The sequence below is a fragment of the Ursus maritimus genome, unplaced genomic scaffold, assembly GCF_017311325.1.
Source record: "Ursus maritimus isolate PB19 unplaced genomic scaffold, ASM1731132v1 scaffold_1, whole genome shotgun sequence".
NCBI lineage: Eukaryota > Metazoa > Chordata > Mammalia > Carnivora > Ursidae > Ursus > Ursus maritimus.
In genome coordinates this window covers 68922722-68948322 of record NW_024423343.1, presented here as the reverse complement: position 1 = coordinate 68948322, position 25601 = coordinate 68922722, and the positions used below count along the sequence as shown (strand labels likewise).

Here is a 25601-nt window from a genome sequence, read left to right as displayed (position 1 = left end):
AAGACAGGGACCATGTCCTATTATTTTGTGGCCCCAGAAGCCAAGCCCAGTGTTGCGTGCATAGGAATTACTCAAAGGACCTGGGGAACTATGCTGTAGGCATGGAGATAACCCATGACTTCTGTGCATTTGCAGCAACTTACTGGGCAACAATGAATTGAACACAAGTAATGTTTGCTTCTATGATCCTGCTTTTTCCAAGACGTCTATTAATGGAGCATTTGAATAGTTACAAGAAAAAGTAATAAGAAAGAGATCTATGTCTCACAATTTCTTGGCACTCAAAGGAAATGTGGCTATTCTCATGGATATTGTAATATGGAAAGGCAACTTATGTGATAAAATTTTGAGGACTAATATTGATCAGAATTTAGGGGAAAACACTCATGGTTGAAGTTTAGCAATTTAAGTCAAGGAATGGTAGCAGGTGATTTGTGAATCATTAGTTTTTAAAAAAAACCAATTAGCATCATATATACACACACACACACACACACACACACACACACACATACACATGTGTTATCTCGCTGAATTCTTTCTTTAGAGAATAGTTTTTCCAATCTGATATTAGTATTCTGGGTTCTCTTCTCTCTCTCTTTCTCTCTCTCTCTCTCTCTCTCCTTCTCTCTCTTATATACATTCCTATAGCATTGTTATTTTATAAAGTCACTTGAATTCTCTGTGCCATATTTCCCCAAGTGTTAAATGGAGATAATATGACCTTTCCAGGGTGCTGCTTCATAATTCAATTTTATTTCATACATAGTCAGCTCCCACTGTGTTCTGGACACTGTGCTGGCAGGAAATAGAGGTAATACACCAGTCCTGGTCCCAAGGAATGCATATTAGAGAAAGACAGACGAACATAAGCAAACACATTTCCACATAGCGATGGGTAAGAAGAGATCTATGTACTAGAGCGAGGGGAGGGATGATCACTTTGGGGCTCAGTAAAGGGCAAATAGGCCTCTCTGGGAGCAGTCATGATTGAGTTGGATTTTAAAGGATAATCGAGAGTCTCTCAGCAGCCTCGGAGGGAAGGGCATTCCAGACAGAGGGAACAACATGTGCACAAGCATGGCAGCCTCGTGATCCATTCAAGGAAAACAGATACCTAGGGTCCTGAGGAGTATCAAATGCGATCATGTATGTCAAAGAGCTCTGAAAATTTTATGTTATTTTACACAAGTCAAGGAAAACAGATACCTAGGGTCCTGAGGAGTATCAAATGCGATCATGTACGTCAGAGAGCTCTGAAAATTTTACGTTATTTTACACAAGTCAAGAGCTTTTTTCCCACCCTTTGAATGTTACCAGCATTTTTAAGATGATGTTTTAAATGACAAAAATAAGCCAAATGTGAATAAACACCAGCCAAGCAGTACTTGACAGCCGTTCCCCATGGAGCACCATGGTGCATAAAAGCATGATGTTATTTAGGGCCATGACTCTGGGACGTATCATTCACAGAAACTCCTAGGTGATTGTTGTTTTGGCCTCAGCTCCCCTTTCTGGGGCTGTCATTGAGAACAGAATGAGCCGATGGCACTGCTTTTTACTGACCTTGGGCTTTGTGAGAAATCAGGGAGGTTCTGGGATCATTCAAGCCATAGTAGACCCAAACTTCTCACCATATCCCCACCACCCACCTGTGTTCCTATGGGAAGCTCTAAGGGCAATTTGTTCGTCTCAAAGCAGAAAATGTGTACTGTTTTCACCAAAAAAAATGTGGGTTATGTTGTGTATTGCAGTGATTGTTGCTTCATTTGCCTACTTGCAGCCCTGGAAACAGTGTAGAGCGCAGGTTACACACCAAGACAGTTGACATGGAGTACTCATTCTTGCTGTCCAAGTGACAGAGACCATCGTTAGGAATGACAATGCCTGCCAGTTTGCTATCCATTCCAAAATGAGAATCGGCATCACTCACAAAGACCAGGAGATGGAGGGAATCATTCCGCCAGCCAATCTTTTCCTACAGTGAGAAAGAAACATTTGGGTCATGTGGGATAGAGGCAGGCATTTATTGAGAGTGGATCAATTATGACTGGACACATTCAGATTACAAAAACTATATTGCAGATCTATCTGTTTTGGCCTTTTTCATCTATTGTGAGTTGATGATTATTAATGTATTTAAAACATGAAATTGTATGGCAGTTGCTTTTTCTTGGATAACACTTTCTGATGATTTATGTTTCAGAAAAAATAGTTCCACTATAATCACTATCCAGTTGATCTTGATTTTTGTATAGTTAATTATTTTTACTGTCCAACTTTCAATTTACCAGAAAAATGAGGAGAGGGAATGAGGGAGGTCATAGATTATCCCAAATCCAAGCTGAAGAAAAGCTAGTAAGAATGCAATACACAATGGACTTAAAGGATGCCTGTTTTATTAAAATGTCACCCAAAATTAGGCACATTTTTCTCTTTCTACTGATACCATCCAAAAATTATAAATGTAATACAAAGATAGGAAATGGTTATCAAAGTATGATCCCCAGCATATGGCTTTTTAAGATGATCTGTTGTCTGTTTCTTAGCAGAGCTCTCCCCTTTAGTTGATATTAGTTCAGGAACTAGTGGGACAAAAAGTCATCCTGGCAGGGCCATCCCACTTTATCCTTTTTCTTCTTTCCCTAATACCTCGCCCCCCCACCACCCCAACCGTCCAGGACTTTCAGCACTGTCTGTTTCCTGGTATTTTCCAGGAAGAGCTGTCATCTGAAGACAGGGCAGTCATTCCCTTTGATACCTGTCTGATTATCAAGGAGGAGTGGTGTTCCTGCATTGTTGTAGGGACAATGTAGCTTCTGATACCGATTTTGTTGTTTCAAAACAATAAATATCTATTCTTATGTAGAAGTTTACACTGACTCAAGACATTTTTACTTTTTTCGTTAATTTCTGCCTGTGGTTTTTATTTTTACCATGGTTAATTCAAAAATAATCTAATCTTGATCTTTGAAAATTAATCAATTTTTCCCAGCACTACTCTAATGTTATTAGATTATTTGAATATCAGACATAAAAAAGTGTCTGTTTCAACATGACTAAATTACAAATTTTTGGAAATTTTATGTTTTAAGAAATGTAAAAATATGGCAATTAAAGGAAAGATAAAGTTAGCTAAGCTTTTCAAAGTAGATTTGCTAATAAGAGACTCAATTTGTGTTATCCCTCAGCATACCTTACACACAGCAGCTTGCATAATTGCATCAAATCCACCTTCTGGTGTGTCAATATTAGCAGAAATTTTCTGATTCTTCACAATTTCATTGAATCTTTCAGCATCATTCGTCAATGGCAAAATGTGCTTGAATCCAAATGTAGGTAAGCAGAAGTATGGAATACTACTGCAAAGGTAAGATGTGAAAATGTTCTTAATGAAATGTGATACCACACACAAGTAATGGACCTAGTAGCCTAGCAACTTCATCTTAAGTGAAGGTGGATTTTCCTTAAGAGCCTGACTCTGGAACTTCGTTCTCCGTCTCCCCGTTAAGCTTGTTTCAGCATTTCCCACTTACCCCTTCCAAATTGACCGTATTAGCTACTACTGAGTGCTTACTGTGCTTTTTACTTTGGCTCAAGCTCAGATAACAGATAATCAGGTCGGACTCCCCACTCCTCTGTGTGTGTGTGTGTGTGTGTGTGTGTGTGTGTGTGTGTGTGTGTGTGTGTAATCACTACCTTCTAGTGCTTCTCAACCAAAATCTACCATTAAGTTTCTGTGATGACAACAATTCCTTTGTATTCTGATAGCTTAAGCTGTTATCAAGTATGAGTCACCTTGTAGCAAGATTGAGAGAGATACCCATCTTCTTTCTTCTCTGCTCCTTCCTGTACTCCCAGCCCTGACTGCCAAGGGCCCCAAAATCACAGCAGGGCTCTTGGTTCTGGAGCTCAACTCGACTATGGCTGAACAGACTGTTGTGGACGTGGGTAGGAATAAAACTATCTCTTAAAACAATTGCCACATGGGAGAAATGTTAGGATGAGATCTGCCCCAAAGATATTGCAGTTGAACAGAAAAAGCTGATCATGAATTCAGCCACATCTTATTCTGAAAGCCAGTTAGTAGTCGTGGATGAGAGTTTGGACAAGTTGCTCAATCCTTCTGAGCTTCAGGTGTTCATTTGTAAAACGGAGAAAATGGTACAGAGCAGAGGTTCTTAAGTGCAGTCCTTGGACGAGCCGCACGAACATCACATGGGAACTTGTTATAAATGCAAAATCTGGGATACTCTTCCAGACTTACTAAGTGAGAAATGTGAGGGATGGGCTCCCTGATGCATTCAAATCTTCCTTATGCATTCTAATGTTTGAAAAACAGTTGTATAGAAGTACAGAGACACCAAAGGGTGGCCCCAGTGGGGTTGTGCTATGCCGCCTGGAGAGAGCTGGTTGACTCTTGTAAGAGCAGCTTTCGAGGTTCAGGGCCTGTCTTGCGAGCACACGAAGAGCTGGAGCATCTTTCAGAGTGAGGCTCCTGTCCACCAAGTTCATTTGCCTGAGGTAGACCGTCTTCAGTATTCAGATTCCATATCTGCAAATTCACCTACTCACTAAAGTTTATTTCTAACCCCCCAATCAATACCTTCAGTATTTTCTGAATCATTCATGTACACACACAGAGTGGCAAAAAATTTGAGTCGCCTGGTTCGCAGGTTCCCAGCGGAGGTGAAACAAGGCTCTGTGTTCTCGCTTCAGCTCTCCAACTGTAAGCAAGTGTCCCTTTTGTGGTCTATTTGGTGCCAATTTTTTTTTTCATTTTTGTGCTTTTTTTGGGCACATTTTGCTGCTTAGAATGGCCCTCAAGTGTAGTGTTGAAGTGTTGTCTAGTGTTTGTAAGTGCGGGAAGGCTGTTATGGGCCTTACAGAGAAAATATGTGTGTTAGATAAGCTTTGTTCTGGTGTGACTTATATAGTGTTGTTGGCTGTGAGTACAATGCTAATGAATCAATAATATATATTCAGTTGTTTTTAAACAGAAAGACACAGAAAATAAAGTTACGTATTGATCAATTGGAAAAAAAAAATGGCCAGAGGCTCACATGAGCCTAATTCTGTGTTTCCCCTTAGAGCAGTAGTTTTAGCATTGGCTAAGTCAGTGTTTGAGGAGACTTTATAGAGCAAGACTCCCACGAATGATGAGAATCTACTATACAATCAGAATGACTCCGGATTAGTTCACACTGGGAAGTGGAGCTCTGCTGGGACCGAAATGCTGGTGTCTGCAAAGGTAGCTATTTTCTTCCTGTCAGTAGACTTTCATGGAAAGTAGGTCATAATCCAAAATGTCCTCAGGCTTCAGAACAAGGGGAGTTGGAGGACCGCAGCTCTCTGAGATGTCCCAAGAAAGCTATCTCCAGAATGGATGCTCTTGGTCATATCTGGCTCCTCCCTCACCTGTAGTTGGTTTTTTTAGTTAACAAAAATTTGGGAAGCCCTGGTAGCCAACAGGACTGGAAACTCTGGAAGAGCCTGGGCTAAGGCTCTTGGATGCATGTGGCCCATACTTGCCTCTGGGTCTGCTCTTTCTTGGCATTCCCCTAACCTATGATGAGTAAGCCTACGTCTGTTCATTCTTTCAGCTCTGTCAAGACACCTGGTCTGGGGGGCCCAGGAGCCAGCCTATAGCTTCTGGGGAACTTCTTGTATTTCCCTTCTGACTCATTATTTTTAACTTTAATTCTCAAAAGGCAGTCTTATTCTCTTTTATTATCTTGCATTAGCTTTCACTGAAGCTCTGAAGTGCTGACCACAGATAGTATCTATTTAGTAGGATTGTTGTAAAGCCTGAATGAGATTAAATATGCAAGGCACACAGCACAATGAGCTCTTCAGGTAAGTGCTTACTAAACATTACTGTCATTTTTTACATAAATCACTTTTACACAGAGTCTAGCACAGACTTGAGGACAGAAAGGGATTTGGCCAATGACATCTAGAATCATATGTTTTTTTTCCTGATTAAAGGAATAATACATGTTCACTGAAGAAAATTTGAGTTAATATAAAAGTGTAAAGAAGAAAATAAAAATCTAAATTTTAATAGTTACAAGATATATCACAGTTTGATAATCTATTACTAAAAATTTATTTCATAAATCTTTCTGTAATTAAATAATGTAGTGATCCTTCTGCATACACCTTTCGGACTCTATTATATCTCTGCTTAGAATTGATTCTTTCAAGGGTAATTGCTGGGTTACTTTTCAATCCATATTAGCAAACTCCTTTCCAAAAAGTTTGTATCAATTACATCATGAAAAAAACAAAATAAAATAAAAATATATCAGATGATTAGTTAAAAATGACATCTTAATTTAATTTTTAATTTCCATTTTATTGCTACTAAGACTGTGCATTTGTACATATTTATTGACAGTTTGTATTTCTTTTTTGGCCAATTACCAGCTTCCATCCTTTGCTCATTTTCTTATTGGAATATTTTTTATTTCCTATCTTAATTTTAAGAACCTTTTCTCTTAAAAATATTAACCTTTTGTCTTTGTGGTTTGTCTTTTAATTTTGTTTATGCTGTTTTGGGATATATACCTTAAAACTTTTTATGCAGTCAAGTGTTTTTCAACCTTCAAATATGAGACATTTTTTAAAGAGGAAGAGGTTTAATTTTCTTTTCAAATTGTTACCTATTAAATGGCAATGATTTAGCATTTGTTCTAATTGCCCCAATAGCATTTTAAGTAGTTGTGTGTTGGAAAAAAATGCATTCAATTTAGAACAAAAAGACTGAACAGTTATCTATTCTTGGGCAAGCTACTTACCACTGCTGGGCCTCAGATCCTCATCTGTAAAATGAGACTGATAATACTATCGACTTCACAAAGTTCTTGTGAAGGTTACATGAGATAAAAAGCATGTAACTATCTGACGTGTACTGTTGTCCCTGTAATCTAACTGCTCTTGGAAACTGAGCATCTTCTGAAACCAAAGAACTAGCATTCCTATCTTTTTGTAAGAAATTTACATGTTTGTTGGTTAGAATTGCTAGGTAGATCCTACTAGAACTCTGTGCTTTTGGAAAGTGGAATGAAATGTTAGTTTAATTCAATAAATAGGCCCCTGTGCTGTGAGACCCATGTAACTAAAGCAAAGCAGAATGTCAGACTTGGGTCATGCCAGGAAATTTTGAGTGTAGACTCTCCCTGTTTTGGTCGAAGTCCTTCCTCTAATAGGGGCTCATATTTGGCTGTTACTTTTCTAGCATAGCAATTGAAGGAAGTATGTACTCATCACCAAATAATTTGATTTTGAGTCCCTAGATAACAATAGATTTGCATTTAAAATGCAGAATAATTATGAAACACAGTATACAAAAATGCTATTTATATTTTTGGTTAGATTTTTAAATAAATATACATAAATTAAGATTACAGTGATACATGCCAAATGGCTAACACCATCTTTTTTGAGTGGGATTAGAAATAATTTCCCTTTTCCTCTTTTTGTCTGCATTCCCACATGGGCTTCTATTACCTTTGCAATAAGAAACTATTCTGTATACTCATATATATTTATGTGTGTGTGCATAGAAGAAGTCTAAGCATTTCATGGTTCTGTTTCTTCTTTTGCAAAATTACGATGAATCCCTCACTGTTGGTGTCATATTAAAAAACAAACAAAACCTGAAACAAAACATAGCACATATGGAATAATGTTAAAAAAGAAATCTCTCACAGTGTTTGATAGAGGAAGGAAATTTGACCTTTGTGCTATTAAATATTTTTAAATGCACATTACAGCCTATCTGCAAATATAGAAATGGAGAGAATATATTCTTGTCACTGTGTCTTAGATAACAGCCTAAGGAAAACTTCTTTAAAAATGTAAACCACTTCAGCATTCTTACATGGTGAAATAAAATTTTTTAGTGACTCTACATCCAAGGGAGATAAAGAAAGAAAGCTACTCCAAAAAGCATTGAAATTAGATTAAAACAGAGGTTTTAAAAGTGTGGTGCACAGACCCACAAAGGTCTCTCAGACATTTTCAGAGAGGCTTTCAGGTCAAACTATTTTCTAATAATAATAAAAGATGTTATTTGTCATTTTCACTGTGTTGACATTTGCACTGATGCTGCAAAAGCAATGGTGAGGAAAACTGCTGGTGCCTTCACACGGATCAAAGTAGTGGCTTGAAACCAGCTAGTAGTCCTTATGATTTTTCCTGGCATCATAATAAAATTGCTAGTTTCATTTGACTATCCTTGATAAAGCAGTAAAAGTTATTAATTTTATTAAGTCTATACCCTTGAATACATGTTTTTAAAAAATACATATTTCTGGGGCACCTGAGTGACTCAGTGGGTTAAGCCGCTGTCTTCAGCTCAGGTCATGATCTCAGGGTCCTGTGATCAAGCCCCACGTGGGGCTCCCTGCTCAGTGGGGAGTCTGCTTCTTCCTCTGCCCTTCCCCCTGCTTATGTGTGCGCACTCTCTCTCTCAAATAAATAAATAATATCTTACAAAAAAAATATATATATATATATTTCTGGGGCACCTGGCTGGCTCAGTTGGTAAAGCATGTGACTCTTGATCTTGGGGTCACAAGTTTGAGCCCTATCTTGGGCATGGAGCATACTTAAAAATAAATAAGTAATTAAATAATTAAAAAAAGATTTCTGTGTAATTACATGGAAAGTGCACATATAGCATTTCTGCAGCATACCAAAGTACAATGTTTATAGTGAAAAAAATGTTTGCAATTATTTGAGCTGAACCGGCCCTTTTTTTATAGAACGTTTTTACCTGAATGAATGCTTAAACCCAGACTATTATTCCAACATGGGCACTTAGCAGACCTGCTCTTAAACATGAGGAAAGCCTGCAAGTTCAAGGAAGACAACTGTCAGTATTTGGGGCCAATGATAAAATTTGAGGTAACTAGAAAATCAAAGTTTTGGAAAACATTAATCTGTACCCATGAGATTAATAGCTTCTCAGTACTTCAAGATTTATCTGATGAGATTTATGGTGATATTAACAAATGAGACTTTCTTTATACTATGTCATGAAACTTGGAAGATCTACATAATTCACTGAAACAATATTTTCCAAGTGGCCAAAGCATTATATTACAAAATCACATACATAAGTAAAAGAGCCATTCAGAGTGCAAGACAGGAGCACCTGGGTGACTCAGTCAGTTAAGCTTCCGACTCTTCATTTTGGCTCATGTATGATCTCATGGGCTGTGGGAACTGGCCCTGCACCAGGTTCCTTGAGCAACACAGTGTGCTGGGATTCTCTGCTTCTCCCTCTCCTTCTTCCCCTCCCGCCACCTGCAAGCTCTCTCTCAAATAAACAAATTAACAAAATCTTTTTTTAAAAAAGATTTTATTTATTTATTTGACAGAGATAGAGACAGCCAGCGAGAGAGGGAACACAAGCAAGGGGAGTGGGAGAGGAAGAAGCAGGCTCATAGCGGAGGAGCCTGATGTGGGGCTCGATCCCATAACGCCGGGATCACACGCTGAGCCGAAGGCAGATGCTTAACCGCTGTGCCACCCAGGCGCCCCAACAAAATCTCTTTAAAAAATAGTGCAAGTCAGGCCAATGGCTTTATGAAAAGTTCATTGAAATTGTTTCAGATGCCTCTTGAAACTAACTTTTACCTCTTGTCTAATTTGAACTTAGTATCAAAGAAGAATGTCCACAGACATTGCCAAAATGTCTTTTCTTTTATATCAAATGCTTTTCTTTTTTCCAATTATATATCTATGTGAGGTCTTTCTTCATGGAGTTCAACCAAAACAAAATATTGCAACAGATTAAATGCAGAAGAAGATATGAGAATCCAGTTGTCTTAAACCAGATATTTATTAAACCAGATATTTTAAGAGATTTGTAAAAATGTAAAACAGTGCCACTCTTCTTGCTAATTTTTGTTTTGTTATGAAAAATATAATTATTTGTAAAAAGATGTGCTTTTATAGTAATGTGCAGTGTGTTTTTATTGCTATTATTAAACAAACCAATAAGTAATTATTTAAAATTTTTTCTGTTTTATTTTCTAATATGCTAAATATTGATAGATATAACCCACATAATCTAAAGCTCTTTGGGGGTCTTAATTTTTAAAAGTGTAAGAAAGTCCTGACATCTAGAAGTTTGAGACGCTATTTTAAAATAACTAGAGATACCAAGAGTTGATGAGAGGAAGAAAATTAATACTTTTTTGTTGTAGTCTAAGCTTAATTGTCACGATTACCCTAGGATGTGAATATTATTATCCACATTTATAGGTGAAGATATCAAACTCAAAGAGAGTAAGTTGTTTGTCCAAGGTTATGATTTAAACCCAGGTCTGAAAAACTCCACANNACTCTTTCCTCTTACCTCTCCTTGCCTTCCTACTAAAGATCATTTTATTCTATAATTATAAGGTTTGGATTGATCAAAGGATTGACTTTTATGTTTGGTATTTGAGTTCTTGGTGTGTATATGTCTGGGAGGTGGTATCTGGACAGGGAAAGTGGAAGAATTAAGAATGTGATGGGCAAGGAAAAAATATAATGTTACAGGAAAGAGCTCGTTATTTATAATTTTAACTAATGGTGAATTTTGCCAATAAGAATAAAGGAAACACCTTTAGAAAATGGGAAAATATTGACCTTTCAAGAGATCAAATGTGTGATCCTCCTTTGGGACCCCATTCACCACACCTTATGCAGTGGTCTGGTCTCCCCCTAACTTCACTGTATTGGTGTTGGTAGTAACTACCATTTATGGAGGGCTTCACTGACAAGCCCAGGACCAAATGCTTCATTATCTCACCCAATCCTTAGGACCACGCTGTATGATCAGTGTGGTTATTCCAAACTAAAGCTTTGAGGGTGAAATTCTTCACCTAACATGATGTTATAAGTGAGTAGATGAGTCAGAACCAAATCCAGGGCTGACTGCAAAGCCCATGCTCTTAAATCACCGTGCTGTACTGAGTACCTGCTCCCCAAAGAATTTCAGCTTTTTGAGGACTGGATACAAATCTTTCTCTTCCAGATATCCCCATGCCTAGTACAATGCTTGGTGCAGAGTTGGAGCACAGTAAATTTTTGTCTAATGAATGAATGAATAAATGAATGCATGAATGAAATGCAATCAGAACTATGAAAAGCCAAACTGCTTTCTATTTTCTAGGAACCTGATTAAAGTCAGGGTCTTATTGTTAGATGATGGGCTGCCCGCTTAGCTGAACCATTTATTTGTTAATTTTAATTGTTTTCTCTGGCAACATTCCTTACTCTTTGTTTCTCATTGTCATTATTGTATTTCATATTACTACATTTTATCTGGCCTGTGACAGAAAGAATGATTTTAAACAAGCCCTCTGAGACAGAGGTAGCATTTTGTAATCCTAAATGAAACTACACTGCTAGACTCTCTACTAAAGCTTATTGCAGGAGAAAGACATCTAACATACCAAAGATCTAAATAATACAGATTTTAAACAGGTACAATATTCTCTGATTTAAAAAAAAAGGCCAGAGCATTAGAAACACTTTTATATTAAACATTTAGGAGGCTGTTAGAACCAAGTTTATTTCACTTTACAAGCGAATCAAACAACTGATAACAGTAATCGTATCTTACTATTTATTATACAGCATAAATCTGTTCTCTAGAAATCTGTTTGTTCAGTGTTGTTGGAACTGCTAGAAAGATCCATTCTTTTTTTTCTTCCCTACTAACAGAATCCTGGCTTTATGTGGGGGTAACAATATACTTCCTTTGCAACTAGCAGTGGCCATGCAACAAAGTCCTGCCAATAAGATGCAAGTATAAGGAGGTGGGGAAAATTTCTGGCAAAACTCCTTAAATCGAGGAAATAAAATTCAACATCCATTAATGATTTTAAAAAATTTTACCCAACAAGGAATAGAAGGGAACTTCCTTGATCTGATCAAAGGAATCCAAAAAACCACTAGCTAATAACATAATCAATGGTGAAATGTTGAAGATTTCCTTCTAAAATCACAAGCAACATAAATGACATCTCTCTCCACTTCTATTTAAAATGACCCTAATCAGTGCAATAAGGCAAGAAAAAGAACAAAACGATATACATATTGGAAGAGGAAGAAGTTGTTACTCATAAATGACATGATCAAGTACAGAGAAAATTCTAAGGAATGTATAAAAAATTAAACTAGAACTAGTAAGAAAATTTATCAAGTTTGCAGAATACAATGTGAGTCTGCAAAATCAATTGCATTTCTATATGTTTTCAACAAACAAGTAGAAAACACCGTTAACAATAACATTTTTTAAAAAGCCTAGGAATAAATCAAACAAAGGGCATGTAGGATATCTACCCTGAAAATGACAAACCATTACTGACAGAAAGAAGACAAGATCTAAATGAATGGAAATATATGTCATATGCAATGATTGGAACATTCAGTATTTTTAAGATGTCCATTATCCCTAAATTGACCTGTGATTTCAATACAATGCAAATCAAAATCTCGGCATGTTTTTTGAAGATGTCCATTATCCATAATTTTTAAGATGTCCATTATCACTAAATTGACTTATGATTTCAATACAATTCAAATCAAAATCTCAGCATGTTTTTTGAAGAAATCAAGAATCTGATTCTAAAATTTCCATAGAAATGCAAAGGATCTAGAATAGCAAAACAAAAAAGGAACAAAGTTGGAGGATTTATACTCCTGATTTCAAGACTTTTTATAAAGTTGCAGTAAGAAAGATGGTAAGGCATTGGTGGTTACAGGGGTCTATTCAACGGATCAGTGGAACAGAATGAAGTGTCCAGAATTACCCTCATACATATGCACTCAATTGCTTATTAACAAAGGCATAAAGGTAATTCAATGTGGAAAGGAAAATCTTGCTTAACAAGTAGTGCTGGAGCAATTGGCTATTTGCATGGAAACAAAAGACAAATCTAAGCCTTTTCCTCATTCCAAATATAAAAACTAATTTGAGGTCATAGACCTAAATGCAAGAGCTTGAACCATAAAGTTTCTAGAAGAAAAATAGGAAGAATATTTGGGATATTTGGTTAGGCAAAGACTTTTTAGGACAAAAAATACACTAACCATAAAATTAAAAATTGACAAATTGGACTCCAACAAAATTAGAAACTTTTCCTTGACCAAAGGCATTACTAGAAAAATAAAAACAGAACCCACAAACTGGGAAGAAATATTTAGAAAGCATGTATTTGGCAAAGAACTTTTATCCAGGATATACAAAGAATTCATATGACACAATATTAAGAAGAAAATCTAATTTTTAAGAACGAGCAAAAAGCTTGAAAAGATACTTCACAAAATAAGATATGGGAATGGGAGAAAAATAGATGAAAAGATGCTCAACACCTTTTGTTACAAGGGAAATGCAAATTAAAGCCACAATAAGATACACAGCTATCAGAAAGACTAAAATTAGAAAGACTGACCATACTAGGTGTTATCAAGAATTTGGAATGATTGGAACCCTCACACATTGCTGATGGAAATGTGAAATGATGCATCACATCTACTTTGGAAAACAAATTGATAGTTCTTTTAAAAATTAATGTGACACTTATTACACAATTCAGTAATTCCAATTCTATATACCTACCCGAGAGAAACAAAAACATACATATACACAAAAATTTATAGGCAAGTGATTGACCATAGCAGCATTTTTCATGATAGCCCAAAAGTGAGAAGCAACTCAAATGTCCATCAACGAAAGAATGAATAAATGAAGTATAGTAAATACATACGGTGGACTATTACTTAAAACAAAAAGGAACAAACTGCTGATAAATACAAAATTATGGATGATTCTCAGAAACATTATGTTGAACAAAAGAAACCAGAAATAAAAGATATATACTATATTATCTCATTTATATGAAATCCAAAAATAGACAAAAACCCATCTAAATTATGGAAACCAGAAAGTGGTTACCTATGAGGGAGTGGAACTGACTATAAGAGGGCACTAAGAAACTGTCTGAGGTGATGGAAATGTTCTACATCACATTTTAGGTGGTAATTACGTTGGTATATTCAATTGTCAGAACTCATCGAACTGAGCATTTCTGATGTGTGCATCTTGGTACATGTCAATTATACCTCAAAATAAAAGGTGGGGAGAAAGACAGTGCCCTTTATTGATCCGCCCCTCTTTTCCTCTTTCTTTCCTGCCTGGAATGAAGAAGTGATGAGTAGCATCCTAGAAAACTCCTTGGGCTTTGAAGATAAAATCCAAGAGCCAATATGACAGAGGAGAAAGCAGAAAAACCCAGATCCCAGCTGACATGCCAGCCCCAAATTGCCTTTCTCTAGACGCCCTTCATGTGAGAAAGAAAAGAAAACAACATCTCTCTCTTTTTAAGCCACTATCTCTGATGATTGGAACCAAACACAGTTCCCTAACAGTTACAATCAGTGATGAATTCCTTTCATGGTCAAATTATTTTGACTGTGTCAGATTCTAGTTAGGAACCACATTGAAATGTTTTTAAATGTTATTATAAAGGTGCTTGTCTTTTAGAGATTGATGCCTTGGTTGTATACAAGTATTAAAAGTCAATATATTTTTTGGAAAGTCATTGCATATATACTAGATTCATAGTAGTAAGGGGCTTGGTTTGGGACCAACCCAGATTTGGTACAGATTACTGATTAGTCATGCGGCCTTGGGAAAAGTACTAACCTTGCAGAGCCTCTATTACTTCCTCTGAGTATAGGTATGATAAAACCTGCTTTGCACTGTTCTTATTATGAAGACTGAATGAGGTCATGTATGTGAAACCTTCAGCACAGAGTCTGGCCTAGAGCAAACAGTAGCTCTTTTTAATAGAAAGATATCGAATAATTTGATTCTGAACATGTCATTGACTATAAAGGTAAGCCATCACAAAGCAACTTGCCCTTGGCCATCACCTGGATAATAAACGGTTTTAATAGCTGATAATAACAGATTATAATGGGGTCCATAAGGCTTAATTTCCTACTGAATTGGAGAGTGGTGAAGGCTGCAAAGTCCTTCTCCAAGCAGTAAGAGAAATCCACATTTCCCAAAGTATGTCAGAAGGAGCTGCACGAAATTTTGGCAGAAGTCATTGAAGAGGAGAAAGATACTCTGAGAAAGTGCAAGTTACTGTCCAACAGCCTCAGAAAGCTGTGGTCATTAGTCCTAGAAGGTCTCTAAGGGGCTGTGGCTGGAGACAGGCCATCGGAACCTATAGTGAAAGACTTGCTTCCCTAGTCTATAAAACATAAAGCCAAAGTTGCCACATCCTGAAAAAGATGCTGCACAGGAAGACAGATGTGAGGATGCTGCAAGAACCCAAGACTAGAACCAGGTATTAAGATGCAGTCAACTTGGTTCCAAGGAGCCCAGGCAACTGAGAGAGCTGCTGATATCCAGCCTGGCAGGAGGGAAATGTCAGGGAGTTAGCAAGCTCCTGCCAAGTGCAGCTCAGAGCGGGGCTCTCTCTACAGGAAATCAGTGTTCAAAGATGCCAGAGAATCATTTACTTACCTGCAAGGGTTGGCGATTTCTTCTGCTGTTGTTTTCACAAAAGGGGAGACAGGTTTTTCCACAAAAGAGCCGAAGCCCAGTCTAAAGTTGCTGGTTAATTTAGACATCTCCTTGGAAAGCAGGGAGCCCAGCTCCTTGATTGTGTTGAGGTCATCATCCATGGAGGCTGAGAGGTCCATGAGGTAATACAAGTCCACCGGGTAATCCTCCGTCTGGCGGACTTGCACTTGCAGAGTCTGTTCACTGCCTGCAAAGCCCCCACAAGAAAAGCAAATCCATAAAAATACATCGAGACTTCTTCGTGAGTGGCCAATTACTGGACCACCTGGCTATTTCATTTCAGTGAGAACTTACTTAAGATACTTAGGATTTCATAAACTCTCTGGTAAAGTTTACAAGTGAATGAGCCCATGAAAATCTTTCAGCAGGGCGTTTAGAGCTACCGAAGGAGGTAAAATTTAGGATATTTTATATCTCCTTGGGAGAGCTAGCATCCATTTAGATGGAAGATAAGCTGAATTTTTTGTATGTGGTTTTAGCAAAAGAGAAGAAAATAAAGAGGGGTTTAAAGCTACATTACAACGCTTAAAGAAATGTGAGGTAAGCCTTAACAACATCTGAGTAATTCAAATGCTTACTATTAGATAAGCTTATTTTAGTAACGCATTTGGAGTATAAGTGACCGATGTGAATGAAGAAAAGTGTATTAAGCCAGCGATTCTCTACTTCCTTAAGAATGGGAAATCTGAGTCATAATAATCAATGATATGTAAGATGGTATAAGATATGTTAGCTTACTAATGGTATTACCGTGTGTGGCATGAGATTTATTTACATGAGCCAATGCTCGTGTAAATCATAACATACCTGGTCTCAATTTAAGAGTCAACTTTTGAGGCGCAATCTGAACAATGTCAGAACTATTTTTCTGTCTGCCTACACTGAGAGGCTTATTTGTATGTATTTCTACTTGGGAGACAGGGTTTTCGATGAAAGTTAGTTGACATCCTTTAGCTAAAAGAGTTGCTGGGGTATCACACCTTTCTCCAACTCCAGATGGATGGGTAAAATTCTAAAAAAAAAAAAAAAAAAGACAAAGAGAAAAAGAAGACAAATCTCCATTTGTTTATAAGACAAAAAAATTTTTTTTGCTTGTTTTGGTAGTTAGGTATCTTGCCATACTCAGTTTATCATATTCCCATGTGCCTGATGTTAATTGTAGGTCTAAAATTAAGTTTTAGCAGAATAACCAGAGAATTCTGCCAGTAAAATTCTGAGTAAAATTGGATCCTCCTTTTAAGTATATCCAGTTGAATTCACCTAACAGTCTTTTATTTGTTGGTATTGCTATTTTGTTTTTAATATTCACTTCTTTAAAGCTTCTTCTGTGCCATGGCCAGATTCTTGAAACAGTTGGGTTCTAGAGTTAATATCCCATGAATTTATCTGTTTGGGTTGACCTGTAGGCTCCTGGACTGTCTTAGCTCTCAGTGTGTCTATTACCAAATCTGGTGGCAAAGAGAGCCTATCCTGTGAGGTCTGAAAGGGCAAAAGATTATGACATCTCGCCATCTAGCTCTCTGTTCTGGTTTAATTCGTGGATGCATCATTACACTTCTATAGCAGCTTTACCTCACTAAAGTCATCGTCTTGGGGACTTTAAACTCAGTGTCCGAAAGTGTTCCAGTTCAAGGTCTTTTAGAACTTTTCTCCAAGATTTGGAGGTGGAGAAGGAAAGAAAAGAGAATATGGTATAAAAGACTGCTTTTTTTGTGTAGGACTCAGGAGTTTCCCAGGACCCTTCTGATCCACTTGGTAATAGGAGACAGTGAGATGAATATTTCCAGGCAGAGATCTGGCCATTATAACCTTGCACCATTGACCCATCTTACCTGATGGTCAAGGCGGCTCCAGAGCTATTGTAGCTCCAGGCAAAGTCAAGCTTGAGGCTCATTGACTGTCATGCTTGGAAAGAAGCGAACCAACACTCATATTGTTTTTCCTCATCTCTTACAAATCTAAGCCACTCTAGCTATTTCACCAACTAGAAAATGTACATTTCTTCTGAAATTGATTTTTAAAAGATTCATTTATTTATTTCAGAGAGAGAGCACGAGTAGGGGAATGGGCAGAAAGGGAGGGGAAGAGAGAGAATCTCATGCAGACTCCTCGCCGAGCGTGAAGCCCAACGTGGGGCTCAGTCCCATGACCATAAGATCATGACCTGAGTTGAAATCAAGAGTCGGATACTTGACAGATGAGCCGTGAAGGCTCCCCTGAAATTGATTTTTTACGATATAACTCATTATTTCTTTTAGTCAGACCTGTGCATATCTGAGGCCTTAGACTAAGCATAACGAACACTGTAACTTCCCCTGATCTATCCAAGGCAAACAGTGTCTTGATAAGGCCTCGGGATGCTTCTTAGCACAGTGTTACTGCTACCGCCTCTAACCACAGTGTTGGCCAACGCATCAGAGGTGGTGTTAACCGTAAAACCTATTTTTTCAATCTGCTCTAAACGGAGGCCTAATGTACTTTTTGCTTCAGTTTCCTCTACTACTTCTACTGTTAGAGTGCATTTAGAATAATCTGGCCTTAAAAATTGATGGTAATTTGTGGGACACCTGGGTGACTCAGTCGGTTAAGTGTCTGCGTTGGGCTCAGGTAATGATCCCAGGGTCTGGATTGAGCCCCGCGGCGGGCCCCGTGGTGGGCTCCCCGCTCAGCAGAGAGTCTGTTTCTCCCTCTTCCTCCACCCCTCCCCCCAACTTGTGCATGTGTGCTCTCTCTCTTTCTCTCTCTCAAATAAATAAATAAAATCTTAAAAAAAAATTGACAGTGATTTGGCTAACAGCTATCATCCATGGTAAAGCTGTCAGTAGTAACTTAAGAAGCTCTCTTAAATGAATGCTAAAAAGAATGCAGTGAAATAAAAGTTCTACAGGTATGCATATAGTTAGACTGATTTGTTGCTTTTTGTCTCTGGCATGAATCTAATACTGTCTTCTTCACGGAGTCAACAAAAAAAAAAATATGTGGGTTTTTCCCTCTTGGTATATTCTCAAAACTACTTTTGATACATGAGCTCAAAAAAAGCATAATTCTTTTGCACTTTTATGTATGGCCCATCAGTCAAGGCAGTAGGGGGGGAGCAAGCTAGGGTTGTGCTCTGTGTCTGTGAGGCCTTCCTCCCTGGTACACATTCAATGTGGAATTTGAGTATTAATAGTTATCACCTCCTCCTGAGCCAGGCACCCAGGCTCGTTCCCCTTTGAGCCTGCTACTCAGTTCTTGCTGAACTTGGCATTTGTATGCTTTCATTTGTGCTCAGATACTCTTTAAGGGATTCGGCAGAGAATTGTTTTGAATCCAGAAAGAGTTAAGGCGGCTCTTTCTTACCAGGAATCATTTACAGACTGTTCTATAGGGGTCACAGGAGGCAGTGACTTGGGATTCCCTGTTACATGTGCCCCCACCCCTTATATTACTTTCACATACTTTTCAGTTTGATCAGATAAGGAATGTCTGTTTCGGGCTTTGTCATCTGTGTGGTACAGTCACCAAGCTCATGAAAGCTTAATTTTTAAAAGAACCGGGTACTGTCTGAGCAGTAAAATTTGACCCAAACCTAGAAGACGTCTCTTAGAACCTAACACTGGTTCCCAATGGATCCTGGTTCCCAGATGGAATGCAATTATGACAGTGAAGTCAAATGTATATTTGACTTTAGAAAATATCTCCATGATCTCTGATTACTCAGAGCCTCGGCATTTGACACGTAACCAGTGAGAAATGACTTTAAAATAAGAGGAGGAATCAGGTTGAATAAAGGAACCCGAGTTAGGTATTTTTCACAATGATTTGACCTTCGCTACCTCCGCAGGCTGTTTTTGGAAGTAATCACAGGATTGACACTGCGACCTACTGATGCTTCTATTTTCCTTTCCTGCCTTGTCCCACTCCTATTCCCCACGGGAAGCAGGACGCTAGGAGAACGATCACAGCGGAAGCCATGGAACCCGTAACTGCAGTTTTACCAACATGCTGAGGTTGTTTGTTTACCTCCTGAGAGCACCAGGCACACTGAGGTCCAATGAGTAAGCAGTCTTCACAGGTCTCTGCACCTCCCATGGCACAGCCGCCTGTGTTTAAACCCAGCAAGACACAAGGGATTCAGCACACGCGCAGTCGTTTCCATTTACGAGAAAGAAGACTAGTTCTTAAAGTACTTGAACGAAGCAACATCAAAGTTGGTGTTAGCCTCCAAAGATCAGTCCTTAAAACATTAGCAACTCGTTAAAAAGTTCTTATTTTATGTCTGTCACATTGAGAATAGGTATGTCTTTTTAGCCAAAAGTGACCTTTTTTTTTTCCTTAAAATATACAAATATCTCAACATTCACAAACTTAGGACCATTCATTATGTTTATTATCCTCATTCACTATCACCCACCTTAATTTTTGAAAATTATTTGCAACCAGTAAAAAATGAGTCTCTTAAACGCATGATTTTTTAATTTTTAAAGTAAGTTCTTCTTTCTCGAGATTATTCCTTTTAAGTGGAAGCCCTTGTCAATAGAATTGCCAGAAAAGTTACCAAGATGGTTGTCACGAAGGTATTAAGGAGCCCTATTGTGTAGTAAAGCTGTTTAATTCTCCTCATTAAGATGCCCATGCAACCTTTGTATTTATTTACCTGAAGCCTAGAGCATTTGCTGTGGGAACAGCCCTGCCTCTGCCTGCAATTTGTTAAAGCGTTCGTTCAATGGCAAACGAGCGATCGAACAAATCAAATAAAAAATGACTTCAGATCTAGTTTCTGAACCAAATGACAGGTTTGTCAAGCATACCACGAAAGCAATATATCGGAGAGCTTAGGTCTTACCTTGTACGTGATCAGTCCTTCCTAGAAATAGAAAGAACAGGCAAAGCAGTTCAGTCCCCATTCGTTTCAGTTCTCGCTGTGCAGACAGATTAAAAAATGAATTACCTTCAGCATTATAAGACCAAAGCTGAACATCGTTAAAGTCCTTCTTTCTTGAGGTGTTAAAATGTTAAATACTACTTACACTGCTTTGGAAAGAAACTTGAGATGTAAATTTAAAAGTTTTCATTAAGACTGAAATGAAAACAGGCTACCTGGACAGGTAAAGAAGGAAAGCTGTGTTTAAAAGCAACTTCAACATGATTTACTTCCTTGTTCTCCTTATAAGGAAGGCAGGTGTACAATCACCAAGAAGGTGGGGAAATTCATTCAGTAGAAATTTTTGTGGGAGTTCTCTTAGTCTTTCTGCATCCTAGAGAAAGTTAATATCTTTAGTGAAATATTGATCAATAAAATGTCAAAAGAGCAATGGAAATATAATCTAAAGTTGTTCCTAGAATAATTTTAATTTAGTAGCAACAGTAAAGGTGATAAATAAAACACAAACATGTAAGTTATCTGAAAGGAAGGTTTTAAAAATGAGCTAAAGGAAGATACCTGAGATTTTTGTATTCCATTGTTAAATGCTTTGCAGAAAATTGAAAGGAACTCTGAAAAATAAAAATCGTTTTACAATTAAAATAGAAGGCAGGCTAGGGAAAGCAAAACACTGTCCTTTGTTTTTCAAACTGGATGAAAGATATTTTTCCATGAGTATAGAATTCTTAATTAAAAAGTGATATTGGAAATAAACATAATGTATGAAAATGAAATAAGAGCCAGATTATACAATTTCACAACAGCAACAATGGAAACACACACGGTGGTGCCTAGGATTTCGTGTCCCTCTGGACAGGGACCAAGGGCTCTTCTCTCTGTCCCAGCCTCTAGCTCAGCACTTGGCACAGGGCAGGTATTTACTTGTTAAAAGTTAGAGTGATCAATTTAAAATAGATACAATCTATGGTTAAATTCATGAGGTAGATTATATATTTTTCCCAATGTATTCAAGAGAGAGTTTGGAGATTTGTAAAAACTGCAAACAGGTAAGAATCAAATATTCGCTTTGTTACTCTCTAAACTCTCTGACCTTGGACAGGCTTCTTTGTGGCTGGGCGTATGTCCTGGGAGATTATCTTTTAAAGGTGTATTTCTAGACAAGCATGCGAATCCTGTGGAGAGAGGAAAAACTAATTATAGACTGCTCAGTTCTCCTCAGAAGGCTATGTTCAATTTTGAACTCCATCATACACAAGAACATGAAAGAACATGGCAAGAATCCTGTAGAGAGAAACCAGAATTATTAAAGAGCTGAAAGATATGCCTTTTGGGAGAAAAATACAGTTATGAAATCAGTTGATTTAGCTTAAAGAAGAAAGATTGAGGCACAAAATATCTCTGCCCCTGATATTGTCTCCATATTCGTACTTCATATGAGCTGTAATTCATTCATTCATTCATTCATTCATTCATTCATTCAACAAATGCTTATTGAGCATCTACTCTGTGCCGGGTATTGTTCTAGAAGGAGAGGATATGTCAGTGAGCAAAGCAAAGTTCTTAACTCATGAAGCATATATTCTAAGCTGCTGGTTAAATCAGGCAGTCATAAAAGTGAAGAAAAATGATAAAGCTATTTAGGATAATCAAGGAAGAGTTCTCTGCTCAACTGACATCTGACAGAGCCCTAACTGACTTGGGCAACAAAGTGCAAAGGCCCTAAGACAGCCTCATGCTCAGCATTTTCAAAGACAGTGAGAGCAAGAAGGGAGAGGAAGGGTAGCATATTAGGTCAGATTTAAAGACGGAGGTCAGAGTGTACATCGCCTTGAACTTGAATTTTATTCTAAATGTGTTTGGAATGTCATTGGAAGGTTGAAACAGAATAATAATTATTTGATTTACATTTGAAAAGAATTACTTTGGCTGCCATGGAGGTTAGAACGTATGGGGCAAGATTAGAAGGTAGGAGGCCAATTAGAAATTTATGGCAGTTGTCTAGGACAGAGGCAAGGTGGTTAAGACAGGATATGGTAATGTAGAAGGATAGCAGTAGTCAGATGCATGTTATAATTTGAAAACAGAACAGGCTTGGGATGCCTGCGTGGCTCGGTCAGTTAAGCATCTGCCTTTGGCTCAGGTCATGATCCCAGGGTCCTGGGATTAAGTCCCTGCACTGGGCTTCTTGCTCAGCGGGGAGCCTGCTTCTCCCTCTGCCTGCCACTCCCCCTGCTTGTGCACTCGCTCGCATGCTCTCTCTCTCTGATAAATAAATAAATAAAATCTTAAAAAAAAAAAAAGAAAAGAAAACAGAATGGGCTTATGGAATATTGGTGTGGATATGGAAGAAAGAAATGTTTGCCCAGAGCAACCAAATGTCTAATACCCTTTCCTAAGAGGGGTTACCCTGGGGAAAGACCAATTTTCGTGTGGAGGATGGGACTCAAAAATATGTTATGCTCGAGACTTCTAGAAGATAACCAAGGGAAGATGCCACATAGCAGTTCGCTCTCTGAGTCTGGAAGTGGGTCGGTGTTGAAGTGTAAACTGTACATTTGGGATCATCAACATGGATTTAAAGAGAAGAAACGGACTGAGAAGCTGAATGAGGAAGGGCATGTAGATTAGGAAGAGCTCTGAGAACTGAGCGTGGGGTCTGCCAGCATCTAGAGGTCAGGCGGAGGAGGATCCAGTAAAGGAAGCTGCCCTCTGAAGAACACTCCTGGCTAAAAAGGAACCTCTTTCTTGGAAGACAATTCTCCAAGTATCTCTCACATTTCTGCATACCTTGCAAGCAGAGGCACTGACTGCCTCTGTTCTAGATTCTCTTTTCAAGGATGTTCGTAACGTGAACAGCCTTTGAAGGTAGAGATACGGTCTGTCTGTAGGGCAAAGAACAGATTGCTTACAGCTTTGGAAGATGGAGATCATGTCACCCTCCGCAATGGGAGCAGGCATGCCTATGTGCCTGCACACGGGCCCCCTCTTCCCCTTTGCGTCACCTTGTGGGAACGGACCTTGGTGAACTGGTGGAAGAAAGTGCTGCCCTCTGGCCACTGCTATTGCTGTGAATCACACAGGCCTGTATCTCTGACCTCGGCACCTCCTGTGGCTATCGGCATCCATGAATCTGTGATGAGCTAACTTGTTAGCCTGCAAGGAAAATCTCAAGCCCTTCACAGTTCTTGACAATTTTCTTCCTGAAATCCGCCTTTTTCTATAGATGGAACACACAGTTGTCAAATCTCATTTTGGAAGGTAAGATCTTACACCCCACAAAACTGTCGGAAGTAGCTTGGACAGACCAGTGTTGCTCTGGTCACTGAGTTGTCTGTCTGCCCACTGACCTCCCTGGCAACCAGGGTCAGGCACTTTGAATAAGCTGGGGTCAAGGATGCCAGTACAACTCTGGATATGACCACTTCCTGGAACCTTTTCTCTAAGGTTCTAGCTGCCACCAAAAATCTCTTCTTCCGGGGAGCACAGTTAGACTACCTCTCCCAGCCTGTCCTGCAGTTAAGACAATTCTAACGACTAGCTCTTGCCGAGGGAATATGAATGGGAGTGGTACACACCGGGTCCAGACCATCTTCCTGTCCCTCTGCCAGCTGGATGCAGACAGCAGCAGCAAGGTCCGAGAGGAATTGCAGATGCTCAATTCGACCCTGTGTTTAAATGGAGGACCCTGTACTATACCATGTATAGACTTCCCTCCCAGTTCTCAAAATCATAATTGCCGCCTTTATTTATGCTGTCTCCAATTGTGACCCCTCGATATTCATTCCCTCCCCTACTTCCACGCCTTTGCCCGCGCCATTTGTGATGCCTGGGGGCTCCCGCCTTCACTTCAGTCCTCTCATTGGCTAACTCAGCTCACTTCCAGGTCTCAGCAGAGGCCTGAGTGCCCACAGGAGGACCTTCATGGTCTCTCCAGGCCTCTTCCTGCAGACTTTCTCCAGATGGCCCTTTTCACTCTGCTTGTAATTGCCTAACACTTGCCTCTCTTGCCCACGAGGCTGGGAGCTCCTTTAAGGCACTTGCTTATTCAACAAGTATTTGCTGAATTCTTACTACACATCAGGCAGGGACTATGTCTTAGTATCTTCATATTCCCAGCAAACGGCGTAAGCCTGATACTTTGCAGGTAGTCAATTAATATTTATCAAGTAAATGGATGAATTTTATGTCTTCATTGTCTAGAATTTTACCTCTTATAAGCAGACCCTCCATGGATATTGAATAAATCGATAAGTAAATGAATGAATGATTTGGAAGCTATATAATGCAATTAGAAGAAGGAAAAGGTGTCCCTTTTGCTTGGGTTGTGATGAAAGCTGAGAAAAAGCTTAAAAGGCAGGATGGAAAAAAATATTTAAGAGAAAATACAAAGTAGAACAATGCTACAAGAAAATGTCCATCCACTCTGTTTTCACCTGGGCACCTCTCTGAAAATTTGTAACAGGCTATAAGGTATAGAGAAAACATTCTTGCTCATTGAAAATGATGCACCTGGTACCTTCTTCTGGAAAGTACCCATCCTCTGTACCCTGTGGAGGGAGGTGGCCCGAGTTGTTCCATGAGCTGACCGGCACCCCATAAGGTACCCTGGATGAAAACTGTGTCCCCTTATCAAAGGCACCCAGATTAATTACCTCTGTTCCTTCGCATATGGAATTGGAACTGGGAAATACAGACTAAAAATTAGGAGTTTGGTATTGGGAACAAAAGCTAACAGGGAATGGACATCAGGTTGGAGGGAACATGACGCTTCAGGAGGGGATCAATGGCAGGAGGAACTGGCAGCTACAAGGAGGTGCAAGTAGGAAGAGGCCCAAGGCGGAGGAAAGCTATAATGAGCAGAAGATGAGGTGGTGGGCCGAGAGCGTCATAGTCAAAGCAGCAGAGAAGCGTCCCTGAGCCACATAAACAGGGCACGAGAGTCAGGTTGGCAAACTCCCTCTGTCAGGGAGAATGACCCAGGCTGAGAATTGCTATGGATCCCAAATGCCCTTCCAGATCGGATCTCTCTGAGGCCTGGCTCTTCCTGGGTCTCCCAGGATCCTGTCTCTTTTAGGGCCACATGTATCCTTATAAATAATTCCCATTACTTATAGGTGGTCAGAGGAGTCT

At 38.8% G+C, this 25601-nt stretch overlaps 1 protein-coding gene across 2 annotated transcripts in view; it reads right to left on the bottom strand.

The window, feature by feature from the left end:
* ITGB6 (integrin subunit beta 6) overlaps positions 1–20493 on the bottom strand; it is a 73131-nt gene extending 52638 nt beyond the window's left edge. Inside the window, exons 1-6 of one of the 2 annotated variants that reach the window (XM_008687016.1) lie at positions 20433–20493; positions 19610–19689; positions 16408–16616; positions 15545–15787; positions 3197–3362; positions 1817–1978 (exon numbers count right to left, since the gene is read on the bottom strand). In XM_008687016.1, the coding sequence (XP_008685238.1) occupies positions 1817–1978; positions 3197–3362; positions 15545–15787; positions 16408–16616; positions 19610–19689; positions 20433–20493 (921 nt within the window). Of the gene's footprint in view, positions 1–1816; positions 1979–3196; positions 3363–15544; positions 15792–16407; positions 16617–19609; positions 19690–20432 lie in introns of both variants that reach the window. The other variant, XM_008687015.1, reaches the window with a different exon arrangement.
* Positions 20494–25601: the final 5108 nt, after the last annotated feature.